This window comes from Ixodes scapularis, unplaced genomic scaffold, assembly GCF_016920785.2.
Source record: "Ixodes scapularis isolate PalLabHiFi unplaced genomic scaffold, ASM1692078v2 PGA_scaffold10__122_contigs__length_95168666, whole genome shotgun sequence".
In the NCBI taxonomy this organism is placed as follows: Eukaryota; Metazoa; Arthropoda; class Arachnida; order Ixodida; family Ixodidae; genus Ixodes; species Ixodes scapularis.
The window spans coordinates 49,636,498-49,653,197 of record NW_024609836.1 but is presented as its reverse complement, the minus strand read 5'-3'; the positions used below and the strand labels follow the sequence as shown (position 1 = coordinate 49,653,197).

General features: G+C 45.8%; 1 protein-coding gene across 1 annotated transcript; it reads right to left on the bottom strand.

Moving 5' to 3' along the window:
- Positions 1-12,610: 12,610 nt before the first annotated feature.
- On the bottom strand, positions 12,611-14,914 carry LOC120842405. Its single transcript, XM_040213499.1, has 2 exons — positions 14,402-14,914; positions 12,611-14,104 (listed from the first exon to the last, which is right to left on the bottom strand). Exons 1-2 carry the CDS (start codon positions 14,735-14,737, stop codon positions 13,259-13,261), a joined length of 1,182 nt encoding a protein of 393 aa, XP_040069433.1. The 5' UTR covers positions 14,738-14,914; the 3' UTR covers positions 12,611-13,258.
- Positions 14,915-16,700: the final 1,786 nt, after the last annotated feature.

Below are 16,700 nucleotides of genomic sequence, written 5' to 3'. Positions count from 1 at the left end.
AGTTTTATTTCTATGCGTCTCTGTTCGTATACGTTCTCGAGCCGTTGGCTACTCTTGAACTTATAACAAAAAAAAGTATACGTGCCCATTTTTTTTAATCAACTCGATCTTTCGTTTTTAATATTTCATCTTTAATCACCGACCGCTTAAGAAATGCAGGGCGCGTCTTGTTATTTCACGGTTCTTTCTTCGTGATTTGTTCTTCCGGATTTTTATCGGCTAATCCGCATAATCTCACTGGCTCCGCGACGTTAGATTCTCGGTACACACTCGCGTACGCTTCTTTAAGCTAAGAGCGCACGTGTCCGCTGACCTCGAAGGATTACCTTATCTGGTTATACATAACGAGAAATACACAGCGCAGAAGGACAGAAAGGGAAGAGACACACCGGATAGAACAGAGCGCTGCTCAATCCGCTGTATCTCTTCCCTTTTTGTCCTTTTGTGCTGTGTATTTGTTATTATGTATAACCAAAACCAACAAGCCCAACCTTCTACTTTATTACACCTTATCTGGAGTGGTGCCGAGCCCCGAAACTTGCTGGGGCGGGGTTCGGGGAGCACTTGTCCGGGGAGGTGGCAGCGGCGGCATCGGCGGCAGCGGCTGCGGCGACGCATCACTGTCGGAGTCCGAGCTCTCCGCTGGCACAGTTGTGCTGCTCGGATTCGCGGTGGACTGCACAGTGAGGTTATGTAAGCAGATAATTTAACCGGGGTACACTAAGCGAAGGTGAATCACAAAAATGTCTTCAGTCTTATTTTGTTTTAGCAGCGAAAACGTTCTATATGCTAGACAAACTGGACATTTACTCTGACTAAAAAACGGAGGATCGCGCAGAATATAGGCACGCACTATTGTTGTAAGATGAATAGCCAATCGTCCGTTACTAAAAAGTATGGCCTCAACTTAAAAAAAAAAAAATTGTGTCATGCCTTTTTTTTTTTTCAGTTTTGTGCTGTAGTATGATAGGATTTCGTGTTTTCGGGTGAATACGATAAAGTCCGAAAAACACTCGCCGGTAAAATTTTCGACAATTCGGATTTATCCGAAAAACTCAAAATTTCAAAACAGAATGAAAAAAAGAAGAAAAAGGATGGGGTGTTTTGAGAAAGAAGTTCGTAAAAGCATTAAGTTCGTAGTAAAAAAAAAAAAAAAAAACTCACTCCAGTTTTAATTTTTTATTTTATTTTAGAATATTGACAAAAGGGAATTTCTCGTTCATCTCGTCAAGAGCTAGGTACAATGGGCAAATGCACTTTTGGGCATGCTTTCTAAAACAGCGTCTCAGCTGAGGCTGGGTGAAAGGTGACTCTAGGTGAAAGAAAACACAGCAAAGGGTGTTGCTCGCGAGCGTCTTGAGACGCGGCTCGAGTCCCGCTCAGCTCGTGCGCTGGCTTTGACACTGCTTTCTTTCTCCCAGTCTGAGCTGAGACGCTGTTTCTAGCAAGCCGGCCTTGGACCACGACGAAAGCCACTGTTTCTGGTTCCAGTTTGGACATTACTATTTGTGTTTCTTAGAGGGAAGGGGGGTTGTGTTTTATAAGAGTGAAATATGTGAACCTGTAGATTTTATAGGATGGAGAGGGCAGCTGAAGGTTTTACGCGTCCATGAGTTTGGCTATGAAATAAATGTAAGGGCGCAAACGAGCTGGTGTTCATTAAACATGATTAAAAAAAAGGCCAGATTAAAAAAAAGCCCTCCTCGCGCAGTGCAGATGAAGTTCGCTTTTCACTCTCTCTCTTTCTCTCTCTCACTATGGTTTCAAATGGCGCCGGCAGATGACTCGTCGACCCGTGGGCACGGCAAAGACGGCTCGTGCCGCCTCATGCTTCTCACGCGCAGAGCTCCAGCGAGGTTTTCGCTCGTGCAGAAAGACCACGGTGTACCGGGGTGTCATGGCAACGAGATAATTTTTTCGCTCTCACACAGTTTCGCCGTTTGGCCGCCGGCGACACTGTCAGCCGCGGGCACGGTGGCCGCGGATTAATGCAGCCTTTCGGATGCCCGTCGAACGAACACCATCTGATTAATCGCGCCGCGCGTTCAGCCCCGCCGTGTCCTCACCTGAAGAGTGTATCTTACACCGTGGTCGTTACCTGTAGTCTAGGGGTTTTCGAATCAAGTTTGGCTATTTCAAAGTGCCGACCTTTATCGAAGTAACACTTGTTTTGAAGATTTGTCGTTTGACAGTTAGTGCTGTCGGTCCAAGGCGCCAATACCAAATACAGCAGCAAAAATATATTTCGATATCGGGGATTCTCTTATGCATTTACTGTACGTTTTTATCCGGGCATTATCTATTGTATTTAAAAAGAAAAAAAAAAAAAGAAATAAGAACAAAGTAAATCTAAAACTCAAAATTTCGGAAAATTGAGAATCTAATAAAAAGAAGCTCCTTAAACCCCGAGTTTCCAGCTAAAAATAAACTCCAAAAAACATCCTCCGAATTTCGCGAAAAATCAACCCTGAAAGCACGGAATCCCGGCGTCGTGTACAACATATGCTTTCCAGGTTGTTCCGAGCTGCGTGATACTTGTAAACTTGTAACAGGGTACGAGTGCAAAACAGCTTTTGGGAAAAATGCTGTAAGGTCAAAATCGAAATAAAACAAACTAAAAAAAAAAAAAAAAAAAAAAAACAGGGCCCGCGAAAATTTGTATTTTAGGCCGCGTACTCCATATTCACTGACGGCGAATAAAAACGGCAGGGAGGTCGCCCCGCCTCCTGCTCGATCTTCCCAACTTCGAGAACATTGCGACGTTTCGTGAACACCAGCAGAGCAGTGAAAGCACGACGGAAGCCCACCATAGGAAGCTCACACTTGAAGCTGGACAACTGAAAAACCCTTCTAGTTTCTGTGTACAACACGCACTGTACAAAAAAAAAAAAAAAAAAAAAAAAATGTCCGAAAAAAAAAAGAAGAAACGTCTGGCAGCTGGCCTGCCGGAACATTTCTGTAAAGCTATGTTTTCTGTTTTAAATTTTTTTTTTTGGTTATTTAACATACTTTTTCTGTTTCTCACTAACAGAAACTTTATGTAAAACCGAAGTTCTCAGAAAGCAGTGACAGAAAAATCTCAGACAATTTATATGAAATAACAAGTTCCGTTAAATCAAGTACAAAAGAATACGAGGGAAGATAATTTCTGCAAAATTACAAGTTTCGTGAAAGGGATTCCTGTGAAAGTCCAAGAAAATATATTTTCTGTTTTATTTACGTAATTTTACATTTTCTCTCATTTACATCTATGGAATAAAATTTCGTGCTTTCACTTTTTTTTCTCAATTATTAGATGCAATATCCGAAGATGAAACGGGACACAGTCAAAATATGACCTCACTGCTGATACATTGCCACGCGACATCTGTGCTGCTAGGCATCAGAGCTAGAGAACCATGTATAGTAGCAAAGGTAATTAGGTATTTGAATACATTTGTTACTATATACCCCTTACTACCTATAGATGCCTCTGCACACAAATGTCGCGTAGAATTATAGAAGCCGAAGGCCATCGATCGTTTGCCGACGCCTCGTTCCACCGTCAAGTATAAAATCTGCCAAATCGAAGAGTAGTTTTTATAATTGCTCTATACTCTGCCGGTTACTGAGCTAAAATGGAAACAACGTGTCGGGGAAGATGATTGAGAGAGTCTGATTTCGCTTAGCATTGGCAATGCACCAAACAACAGGGGAAATGACACACGGCGCAGGCCTTTGCTTTTTACTTTGCCCTATTCTGAATGCTTCTCTCAGGCTGCGCAGCGTCCCATCTCTCGTTTTTGTCCGTTCTCATTTCGTATTATTCCCGCATCAATAAAATATTCTCTGCAGAAGAATGTTTTGGACTCAGATGAATTACATTGATATATTAAAACATTTCTTAAAAGAAAACAAGAAAGCAAACAATCTAAGCAGAAACGCCTCTAACGACGTTAATGACAAAAAACAACAAAAACAAAATCCTCACCTGATTTTCAGGCTCTGCCATAGTGTCGGCAAATTGACGAGCCTGCGATAAAGACCCGTTGGCCTCATTATGCGTGTCGCCATTTGTTTAGGAAGGAACGCTTTGAATATTCTTAGGCCTTCTGAATTTAAAATGAAGCAAGTTTATGTTTTTCCCCGAAAAATAAAATATGACGATAATTGCGCCAAAACGGTTATCGTGAAAGTAAAACGAGGGCTGCAACGGAATACCTTATTTTGAAGTGTACATACACCGCCTGTTTTACAACTGCTCTAAAATGATGACGACCATGCGTTAAAGGGGTGATGCTACGGTTTTTCTAATTTGCCCGTTACAGGGTGATTCAAGGAGAGGCCAGGAGGGCTATGTTGCGCTTTTTGCACTCCCAGGAGACTAGGGAGAGGGAAGTGACGTCAACAACGCAGCAAATGCAGATTGGATGTTGAGTTTGTTTTCTTCTGTCAACATCCAATCTGCATTTGCTCTAGTTTTGACGTCACTTCCCTCTTCCAAGTCTCCTGGGAGTGCAAAAAGCGCAACATAGCCCCCCAGGCTCTTTAAATCGACCGCAAAATTCGGTTTCTTACCTATCGCGCTACGACGTTGTGCAGCGTTGCCCAACGTTGTGCAGCGTTGGGGGGATCGGTGGCCGAGTGGGCTAGCGGGGCCGAGTGGGCTAGCGGGGCCGAGTGGGCTAGCGGGGCCTAGCGCACACAAGCTCGGACCAGCGAAAGTTCGCAATGCAGAACCAAGGGATCCTGGGTTCAATCCCCGCTCCCTGCCCGTTTCGATCTGGATGAGCATCGTACCGGCGTGCGGTCATGTACCGCTACTGCGTGGTGCACGTTAAAGCCTCCAGGCTAGCGGTTGTACCGCACTGTCTACATTTCTCATCTACAGCTGAGAGACAAGTCGCCTGTTGAGGCAGACTAAGTTCAGGCTGTATGAACATACCCACGCCCCAATTTTTTTTCTTTTTTGACTGACAAAGAATCAATCAGATTCCGAAACATTTCCTGATTCTGCGATTGCCGCGGAACATCATAACTATTTAAAGGCAATAGTGTTTTGATATTATCACTCGCAAGGGCTTGTTTTTAATACCCAGGTTAGTCACCGCGCATATACAGAATATACAGTGTTTTAAAATACCTCCGTAAACTGATCGTATACTTTTGGCTTCGGCTACTCCTTTTACTTCACTTGACATTATTGACGGTTACCTCTATTCTTCGCTTGATCAGAAGTATACAGCCCCTGCGCTTAGTAGAGAGAACGCTCCTGGTACTTTGCTGGCACATGAACCGAAACACCTACGGGCTACAGAAAAACGTTGGGCGGCTAAACGAAATTTCTGTCGAACCCTTCACCCCGAGCTGCGTAGTAAATAACGAATTAATACACAGGCCCAAAACACAGCCGTCTTACCTGACGAATGGTTCGATGAACGCGCGCGACCAAGCTGTACCGCGCGCTTGCAAAAAAAAAAAAAAAAAAAAAGAGGAAGAAGGTTTGAGGTATGCAGCCTAGAATTTGGACTGCCTCAACGGGTGACGAGTCTCTCAGCTGTAGATGAGCAATTTAGCCAGTGCAGTACAATCGCTAGCCTGGGGTCTTTAACGTGCACCACGCAGCAGTGATACACGACCGCACGCCGGTACGATGCTCATCCAGATCGAAACGGGCAGGGGTGGGGATTGAACCCAGGATCCCTGGGTTCTGCAGCGCGAGCTTTCGCTCCACGTGCTCAGAGAGCTGGTGTGCGCTATTGGCGACGTGCGCGATCAAAAGCGTCGCTCTGGATCGCTAGGTTGGACATTTGAGAAAAGGTACATGGAAGTGACGTAATGCAAAGGAGGAGCGTATCCTAGCAACACTCACGTGGCGGCTCTGCCCACTTTGACGCCGCTACGTCATCGCAAACTTGACACCCGTCACCCGTTTCAGCGACGTCCGGAGCCAACCACCGACGAACGGAAGTAGCTACGCATTCCCTGAGGCGTCCCTACGCGCGGGATACGGGGTAGGATTTACTACGACGCGGGGAGCAGTTCCTGCGTTTAGCGAAGGACCGGCAACCAATCCTGTGCGTCGCTGGCCGTCGCATCTGTTCTAGTACAGGTGAAAGTATTGAAAAACAATCAAAACCTTTTGGGCGTTGTTAAGACAAACCACTTTTTTGTACCCTTTTGCAATACATTTAAGAATTAATTGGAGAGAAAGTTGTTCCAATATTATGCGGGATGTGCGCTACGCGCCTTCTTCAAACCAAAATGTCGAACCACGAGGAGCCGGGTGTGCCGGGGGCAGCGGAGGGTCGGCGGAACCAACGGGGAGCGCGCGAGTGACGGCTGCTTTAGTCAGAAACAATTTTTTTATCTTTCGAGAACTTGCTATTGCTGTGCTCAAATAAGAATGTTTGGCGCAACATCTGTGATAATTCTTTCAAAGTGGTCCAGTGTTTATATGGCGGTATGCTAGTCAGAGAATATTTTTTTTTCCTTTCGAAATTTAACTATTGTGCTCAAATAAGACCAGAGTGTTCAACAAGATATCTGTGATATATACTTAAGATTGCCCAATTGCTTACATGGTTCCAGTCGATGCTCAGTTTTACTTCCAAGAATGAAATATAACATTCCATGTTATTACACTTTTATTCATGAAGTCACAGGTTTTTCTTTAAGAAATAAAGCAATTTTCAAAACAAACTACATGTGCACTGTCTTGAGATAACACAATCACCTAACTTTGATGAAGTACCATAAAAGAGATAATAAAATGGAGCAGAAGGCAAGACGCTTTGAAGCATTTGTAAAATGAAACAATGTCCATGACAACAATATCCCTGGTCCAATCAGCAACTAAGAAAGCAATCTCTGCAAAAGCAAGCATTTCTTTCTAGAGGTAGTCTAAATTACTTCTGAGTTCTTTGCAGGGGCAATCCAGATGATTTGTTGGTCTGGCAACTAAACCTCCGAACCTTTTCTGTCACTGTCGACTGCGTCTCGTGCCTTCTGCTCATAAGAATAAAAAAAAGGCTGTATCGATTTCACCGCGATGCACTCGACACGTATCCGGAGGCAGCACGCTGGCTGTGCGACGAACTTCACAAGGTGTAGGAGCTGAAGAGAGTATGTAGCTTGTGGACGGCCATGACTGTGGAGCAGGAAGCGAAGTGTGCACTTTACGGCTTCCACGCGTAGGGCTTCACTGAGGGCAAGGATGTGACGGGGTCCTTGGTGGTCAGGACCTCAGTCGTGGTGGCGAGAGGTTCCCTGTCGCTGGCGGCGTCCGTGCTGGGCACCACCGCAGCGAGGGCGCTGAGGGGCTTCCCGACGGTGTCCCTGGTGGTCGGGACTACCGTCGTGGCGGCGGACCCCTTGCGTGTGGCGCTCCGCACGGGCACGTCTGCGGCGGGTTCCGAACCGGGCGACAAGGCGCTGCCTCAGAGCCTTCCCCCTGTCCGAGAGGCCGACCGGAAGGCCGACCGGAGGGCCGGCAGGAGCCAGCCTCTCGGGAGCCGACGCTGACCTCTCCGAGCTCGACTCAGAACCGTCCGAGCTCGGCTCAGACTCCAACTCTGACTCTTCAGGGTCGGAGTCTGACTCCGGTTCTGGCTCGCTCGATGCAAGGCAGATGTTGTGGAGCACTGCACATGCCGAAATAATGGCGGTGGCTGTTGAAGGGTGGTAATACAGAGCCCGGTGCCTTTGCAGACACCGGAATCTGTTTTTCAACAGCCCGATGCAGCGCTCCACAACAGACCCGATCGAGGAATGCGCCTTATTAAACCGGCCGCAAGCGGTGGAGGTCGCGTGGTTCCCGGGGACAGGGGTGATGAGCCAAGGCTCCAAGGGGTAGCCGCTGTCACCTGCACATGTAGAGGATGGAACATATTACATTCTTTACTTTTTAAAATAAAAGGCAAGAAAACAGCTGTGTGCAACTATGTAAATTATAATGTAACTTAAGTGGGACTTAAAAGTGTGTTAATATTTCTGCACTACAGTATCAGTTTACATTATGATTAATTAGCACCAGCTTGCCTGCAAACTCCCTGTTATTTCATGTAACTATGTGTTTTCCTGGTGGGTTGTATGGGATGTGTGCACGATTCCTTAGGGGTGCTGTGTTGTATGCAAGTGCATTATTAGGCCCTTGCATCCGACAGATAAAAGCTCTGTTGCTTTTGGGAGTGTGGCCGTGACCTTAGGCACGGGCAGAGCAGAACACGCTGGCCTTGTCTTTGGCAAGCAAGGGGATAAGGCGCCAGTTCGACGAACCTCTTTCCTAATCCTCGGTGGAGTTGGAGATGGGGAAAAGAGAGGGGGTGGTTAGATTGGAAAGGAGTCAGGTCATGTTGGGACACGGAGGGTCTAATAGGAGGAGCTATATAAGCAGTCCGAAGAAGAAGGGTCAGGGAAAAGAATCCAGTGTGTGGGACAGAGACGACCCGAGGACAGATTTGGCGAGCCCCAAGTGGCCAAGGAGGAATTGATGCCATTCCGTACAAACTGACGACCGTCAAAGCGACCAGGCGAGCCCCCAGGTATCAGTGAAAGAGCTCCAACTTCATGCAAAAACCAACCAGCAAGAGGGTACAGGCAGACAATAACAGTGAGTGGGCCGAACCGGACAGCGACTGGCACTGCGGTCGCATGCCTTGCATAGTCTATCACTGTCGTGAGATTGGTGTAGTGTGGCTTACGTAGCCTGCAGAGTGTGAGAGTTATGTGGACATAAACAGAGATTAATGGCCAAACTTTGGGTGTTGTCTCACTTCAAGGAGTTCCAGCAAATGTGTCTGTGTGCCTCACAACAAGCACAGTATGTGTGGTACTGTGGCTTTCAAGCAGTGGGAGCCACCGTGTGCGTAAAGAATGAATTTAGTATGCTCACCAAGCAGGAACCGGCCGTCGCGTGGCACCTGCCCTTGCTCGAGTTGGTTTCGGAGCCAGGAAAATCGCCACACAAAGGAGTCGTGCACCGACCCGGGATACCGTGGGTCGATGCACATTATCCGGCAGTCGGCGTCACACACCTGAAAGTGAGAGAGATATTGACATGTAATTACCTGAATCCACAAGTAGTAGATTGTACTTATGGTTCACAAAGCAGTCGCAATTTCAGAACCTTTTAAGTTATTTTGTCTGACACATGCATGTCAACACACCTTCCTGGATGCAAGGTACAACTAACTACATTGAAACAAAAAGGATGTGTTTTTTTTTTTACGGAAGCTTGCACGTTTTAGCAGACAAGTATTATTTTTGGGAGAAGAGTCTCACGGCTCACATGCTACGTAGAGCACACGCTCGCGCAGTCGTGAGACCACACAGCCCACAGTCATAAAACGGCATACTTAAACCGTATCGGCAATACGTTTTTTTTTTCTACAGATTTGGGGCGCGTTTTGACAACGTAACATGAGTGTACTTACCACCATCACGTTGAGGGCGTAGAAGTACTTGCGGCACCAGTACGCCGCCTTCGTGACTGTGGGGTCGTTCTTGGACGGGCCGACGATGGAGACCATGGTCCCGTCCACGCAACCGATGACGCCGGGTATCCTGCCGAGCAGCCTGAAGCCCTTCTCCGCGTCGAACCTCTCGCTCGGCGTCTCGGGGAAGTGGATTCAGCCACGCTGGACCCCGAGACGACGCACGATAGCGACGGACACGGCGCGGACCGCAACGCTGACTGCCTTTTGGTCCCGCGCTACGTGTTCGTCGCTCGCCACCATGCCTTGGAAGCTCCCCTTGCCGTAGAAGCGCAGTGCACACAACACTTGAAGCTCCACAGTCATGACGTGGTACGCACTCTCCTCACCTCCGGTTCCTCGCGAAGTTCGTCGCACAACCACCGCACCACGATCTTGGGCAGGCGGTATTGCTTCCGAAAGATCTCCTCCGGGAGCTCGAATGCATCGCGGTGTTCCCGATACAGCCTTTCTGGCGAAAAAAAAGCTCTATTAAAGAAAAAGTCGAAGTGACGAGACGGCGACACCTCGCCGCCGAAAACATGCTGCCAATGACACCTAGTTCCGAGCAAGTACCTTTTGAAACGTACTCGGTACAAAACGAAACGTCATTTTGTTGTCACGTCCGGTAGCCGACTCCGCCCAGTTTTGCCGACTCCGCCCACATTTTTCTAGGGAAATTACGTCACTTTTGTTTCCAACCAATCAGACGTGATGACGTCACTTCCGTGTACTAAAAAAAGGTACATGTACAATGTCGAACCTAGCTATCCTGGGGTGCTCTGTTGCGCTTTTTGGATTCCCAGGAGACTAGGAAGAAGGAAGTGACGTCAACGACACAGCAAACGCAGATTGGATGTTGATTTCGTTTTCTTCTGTCAACATCCAATTCTTTATTCTTTATTCAGGGAACTCCTGCAGCGCCTAGAAGGCATTATTGCAGGGGGCGAATAATAACGAAAAGAACATATCAACATTTGCAGCACAAACTATACATTCCTGTAAAGCGTTCCAGTCCTTGACCGTCCTCACAAAAAACGAATTTTTGCAGAGCTCCGTCCTAGTACAGTATTCGCGTGTCTTGTGCACATGATCATTACGTTTAGAAAAATAATTTGGTTTTAAGAGGTATGATGAGCTATTAATACCAGTAGCTTCATGATAAATGTTGTATAAAAATTTCAACCGTAAATTTTTTCGCCGAAGATCCAATGACGCCCATCCTAGTGATTGTTTCATGTTAGTTACACTAGAAAAACGGTCGTACTGGCCCAGGACGAAGCGTGCGGCACGATTTTGTATTTTTTCCAAGCCATCAATGCGATTTTTTTTGGAAGGGTCCCACACAGTGCATGCGTAATCTAGAAGTGGCCTTACATAGGCAAGATATGCTAGTTCTTTTATTTTTTGTGTAGCGTTTTTTAGGTTTCTTTGGACAAAGCCCAGTGCGCGACCCGCCCTCATACTGACATCATCAATTTGCGAATCCCACGTGCAGTCGGATGACAAAATGACTCCGAGGTATTTTACTTTATTCTCATTCGTTACTAGCTCATTGCTTAAATAATACTGTGTGTCAAATTTATTTTTTTTACGTGTGAAGCTAACATGAACACATTTCTTTACGTTAAGTTGCATCCCCCATTCACCGCACCATTGTTCTATTCGATCTAGGTCAGCCTGCAGTTGTCCGGAACCCTCCCCGTTCTTTATACGCGTATACACAGCGCAATCATCAGCAAATAATCTCAGCTGGGAAGTTACATTGACATGAATATCATTGATAAATATTAAGAATAACAATGGCCCCAGAACCGACCCCTGTGGTACACCAGACGTAACTTCAACAAAATGAGACGCCTCGCCGTTTAAAATTACACATTGCTGACGCGAACTCAGGTATGACTGAATCCATTTTAGTGTGGTAATATCTATGCTCAAACAATTCAATTTGTGAAGTAAGAAGGAGTGCGACACTGTGTCAAACGCTTTCCTATAATCAAGAAAAACACAATCAGTCTGTTCACCCTTATCTACGGACATGACAAGATCATGATAGAGCTCGGTTAGTTGCGTGACACAAGAATAACCTCTCCTAAATCCATGTTGTGAATCTATGAAAAAATTATGGTAACTAAGATGTTGCATTATCTGGCTGTACAAAATGTGCTCAAGTAGTTTGCAACAAATTGATGTTAAAGAAATCGGCCTGTAATTTGTAACATCTTTTTTGGGTCCCTTCTTGTGTATTGGTATTACATGAGCTACTTTCCAATCATTCGGTAATGACCCCTCAAGCAAAGACTGGTTGAAGATTATAAAAAGATATGGGGCAATGGCGTGAGCACAGCGCTTCAGAACCCTAGGCGAAATTTGATCAGGGCCACGGCCGCTGGATCTTCTTTCCGCGCGCTCGCGCAGAAAGAAGATCCAGCGGCCGTGTCAGGGCCAATCGCTTTAGTTTCGTCTAAATTTTTTAGTAGCTTTCGGACTCCCTCGACACCAACCTCAACTGGAGGCATATCATCGTATCTGTTTGTAAGCGTTACTGGCGTTATATTGTTCGCAGGCAAAAAGACCGATTGAAAATATTCATTAAAGATGCAAGCTTTTTGACGGGCATCTGTAATTAGTTCGTTATTTACTAACAGGTCAGGTATTCCCATCTGGTCATTTCCGCAACGTTTCATAAACTTCCAGAACTGTTTATTGTTATTTTTCATTCCGTCTTCGAGCCGCTGTAGTTAATCGCCTTTTGCTTTCCTCACGGTGACTTTGTACTTTGTCGTCAGTTCTTTCAGTTTCCCATGGTTTACTGCTGACTTTTTCTTTTTGTACCGTGCGTAAGCACGCTTTCGTTTTTTTGTTAATCGTAGAACACTTCCGTTGATCCATGGTTTGGCTCTATTTTTTAATTTGGATGCATCAATACATGGTATGTATTTCTCTGTTAGCTTTATCACTCTCTGCCTGAACAGTAACCACGTGTTGTGCACATCTGTTTCTTCGGCAACGCATTCAAACGAAAGAAAGCCGCTAGAAAGCTCAGAGCTAATGCCTTCATAATTTCCCTTTTCATACAAAAACACCTTTCGATCTGAACTCAACTTTACACGTGCAGATTGAAAACGAAGCGTCGCAACTACAGCGTTATGGTCGCTTATGCTCGGTATGACATCGATTCGTTTAACAATGTCGGGATGATTGCACAACAACAAGTCGAGTATGTTGTGTCCGCGCGTAGGTACAAGTACATGCTGGGTAAAACCTAGACTATCAACCATGCACTTCATATCAATATTAAGTCGAGTCATTGTTTTACAGGCACACCCGTCATCGCTCCATGTCAAGTCTGGCAGATTAAAATCGCCACCAAGTACCACACATTCATTGGTAACACTAGAAACTATTTCGTTTAGGGTGTCTATACAAGTAGAATCAGAATTTGGAGGCCTGTAGAAAACTCCTACGGTAAAACATAGGTTATTGGGCAGCCTGACCCGACACCATACGGATTCTATGTTTTCAGCTAGATCGAGTTGGTGGCTTTGCAAATTATTGTTAACCAACAGAAAAACCCCTCCCCCGTGTAACGACCTATCCTTTCTGTAGACGTTAAAGCATCTAGGGAATACTTCATGATCTAAGATAGAGTCGTCAAGCCATGATTCAGTGCCGAGAATGATATCGGCTTGAACAGATAGGATTAAACCCGATAATTCTTCTACTTTATTTTTTACGCTTCTGCAATTCACGACCATCACAGTGATATCCTTTTGCACCGCTTTCTTTGAATTCGTTTGACGTCAGTTACGTTGCACAGGTACAACCTCCTCTCTTTCACTGTTCCAAGTAAACATTTTCCCATTAATTACAAGCTTATCGTTCGTTAGATTTACTTTGCTGATACCTTCTTCCCTTCTAGCTTTTGCGTATGTCCAAAGATGGCGGCGCTTTTCTCTTACTTCTATTGAGTAGTCGTTCGACAGAGACACCGTTGTACCCTTTAATTTAAACGCGTTCTTCAAAAGTGCAGCTTTTTCGTCTAGAGAAGAAAAGCGTATTAATATTGGTCGTGTTTTATTGTCCAGATGCCTTCCGAGCCTGTGTATTTTTTCTATCGTTGATACCTTCACGCCTAGCTTCTTGTCAAAAATTTCGGTAACCACTTTCTGGTTCAACGAAACGGGTGATTCAGTAGAGTCTTCCGCCACACCGTAAATAATGAGGTTGTTATGCCGGCTCCGGTTTTCAAGGGCGTCAACCCTTGCAGCCATTGCAGTGACGTTTCTTCCTAAATGCTGGACATAATTCTCGCATCTCTTAAGGTCAGGCTCTAATTTTGAGAGACACTCAACTTTAGTTTCTATTGAGGATAGCCTTGATTCTGTTTGTCTAATGTGTTCGTCAAGTTTACTTTTAATTTCTGATATGCTGTTGTTTAGCGTCCTCTGGCCATCAAGAATCGCTGCCAACTGAACTTCCGTCAGCGGGCCAGGGTTGAGTTCCACATCCCCGCTCAAAAGAAGAACGAGGAAGCAGAGTGAATCAAAACAGGCGGCAACACACTCCAATAAAGCTCCTGGGCGAGGCAGCACTACAAGACAGACATAATTGCTTTTCACACTAGTAAAGGAAGGAGTTTTACCAACCTGGATAGCAAACAAGAGCTGGTTTAGCCGTGGCCGCATCGTTGCAGTGCTGTCTCGCCCACTGAGTACGACGACGAAAGGGGCGGTGCAGGAAAACTTTGCCCCTGTCGATGACGATGGTGCTTCATACAAAGTTGTAGATAACACCGGCGGAAATGTTCCAGCGGCCGCCAAAACACACGGGAGCTCGCTGTCATCGGCGTAGTTCTTGAAGGACGTTGCGTTGAAAATGCGATGACTGTCACATGATGATTCCCCGCATTCGTTGACGGGCCACACAGTCCAGGATGCAAGGACCTGGATAGCAAACAAGAGCTGGTTTAGCCGTGGCCGCATCGTTGCAGTGCTGTCTCGCCCACTGAGTACGACGACGAAAGGGGCGGTGCAGGAAAACTTTGCCCCTGTCGATGACGATGGTGCTTCATACAAAGTTGTAGATAACACCGGCGGAAATGTTCCAGCGGCCGCCAAAACACACGGGAGCTCGCTGTCATCGGCGTAGTTCTTGAAGGACGTTGCGTTGAAAATGCGATGACTGTCACATGATGATTCCCCGCATTCGTTGACGGGCCACACAGTCCAGGATGCAAGGACCTGGATAGCAAACAAGAGCTGGTTTAGCCGTGGCCGCATCGTTGCAGTGCTGTCTCGCCCACTGAGTACGACGACGAAAGGGGCGGTGCAGGAAAACTTTGCCCCTGTCGATGACGATGGTGCTTCATACAAAGTTGTAGATAACACCGGCGGAAATGTTCCAGCGGCCGCCAAAACACACGGGAGCTCGCTGTCATCGGCGTAGTTCTTGAAGGACGTTGCGTCTGCTCTAGTCGTTGACGTCACTTCCTTCTCCCAATCTGCGTTTGCTCTAGTCGTTGACGTCACTTCCTTCTCCCTAGTCTCCTGGGAGTCCAAAAAGCGCAACTTAGCCCCCCTGGTCGGCCTGCCACGATTGGCCGAATGCTGACATGACGTCAGCAAAGGATTTCCCATCGACGGAAATAAGAGGAATGTGAGAACTTGAATATTGACGGTGTTGGCGGTGTTGCTTTCAGAGCGGAATGATTCCCAGCTTCCATCATGCTAATTACAAACACCACCAAACTTGTTGTCCGCGAGGTAATGACGTCACGAGAGGACACCATAGGAGGGCGCCACCAAAACATCTAGCGGCTAATACTGTATAGACGCTTTGCACACGAGCCATATTGCAGCCGCCATTACTGACCTTCTCTTGTCTTACCGAGATACCAAGCCACTGAAGCGCGCTTTGAGGAGCCTCCACAAAGGCCATTGCTGGGGAGAAGGACACAGTCGGATCTAAAATGGCAATAACCTGTCCTGCTGGGGAGATGATCGAGGGAAGTGTTCAAAATAAAAGAAAACAAAAACTGAAGGTCGTTCATGGCGGCGCCCATGAACAGCTGCTGAAAAGCATCGGCCAGTGCTAGAATATGGAAGCGTCATTTGGGATCCACATGCCTTATCTTGTATTTCAGAACTTGATCGAATTCAAAGACTAGCAGTGCACTTTGTGTATAATATGTACTCCTCAAATGTATCTCCAACCAAACTTTGTAATGATTAATGATAATTAATAAGTAATGATAATTAACAACTTAATTATCCCGGATTCTAATAATTTTCCTAAATGGGCCCCTGGCCCAGGACTAAAATGCCACAAGCCTTTTTTCGTTGCGATGAGTAGTTTTCGCAGGAGCGATTTGGCCTGCGCTCTCTGAAACACCCTGTATAATAAATTGCACAAGACTGCACTTTTAAAACGTATATTAATGTCAGATAAACGCGCACGAACACCACCGCGCAGCTCGACAAGAAACATTTTTTCAAGTCGATACAAGATATTTTCTCACGGAGTTGCGCCATGGCCTTCCTTCTCCGACATTGCGACGTCACCACTCGGAGCGCTACAGCCTTCTCTTCTAGAAGGTCTTGGTGCATTTCTAGAAGAGAGGGCCGTAGCACTTTACTCGCTTAGGACGCAAATAAAATGCTGTAGTCAATTTTTTTTTAATCTCGTGATAGAAGGAAATCTTGTTCTTCGTCGTTTTTCGTGCGCTATTGCGTCGACATTCGTAAATATGCGTGGTGATATTCTAGTTTTTACTGGAAGGTGAATAACAAGTTTGTGTGATTATTGAAAGTGCGTTGTTTGTGCTTATGTGTTTATTTATACTAATACTATTTTATTGCCTTTACTGCGTTTATACTAGAATCTTAACTGTATTAATTTAATAGTATTATTGTATATATACAAAATAAGTTATATTTTCTTCTAAGGCAGCTCGAGGCCTTGGGGAGAAGTAAATTAGTTGACTGTAAATAGTAAGTTTAGTACCCCTGCCACACGGAAAAGATAATATACAGGGTGCCAAAAAAAAAAAAAAATTAAGTTTTTTTTTTTTTTTTTTTGCCGCAAAGTTAATCAGGCATCGCCGAACGCTCATTCTCCGCGCAAAGGTAGCGCTAAAGATCACAACCAGATGCCAAAGTTTCAGCCCGATCCGATACCTTATTCAAAAGTTATGTGATTTTCTAAACTTTTCAATGGGCAAATGGCGGCCGACAGAGTTTTTGA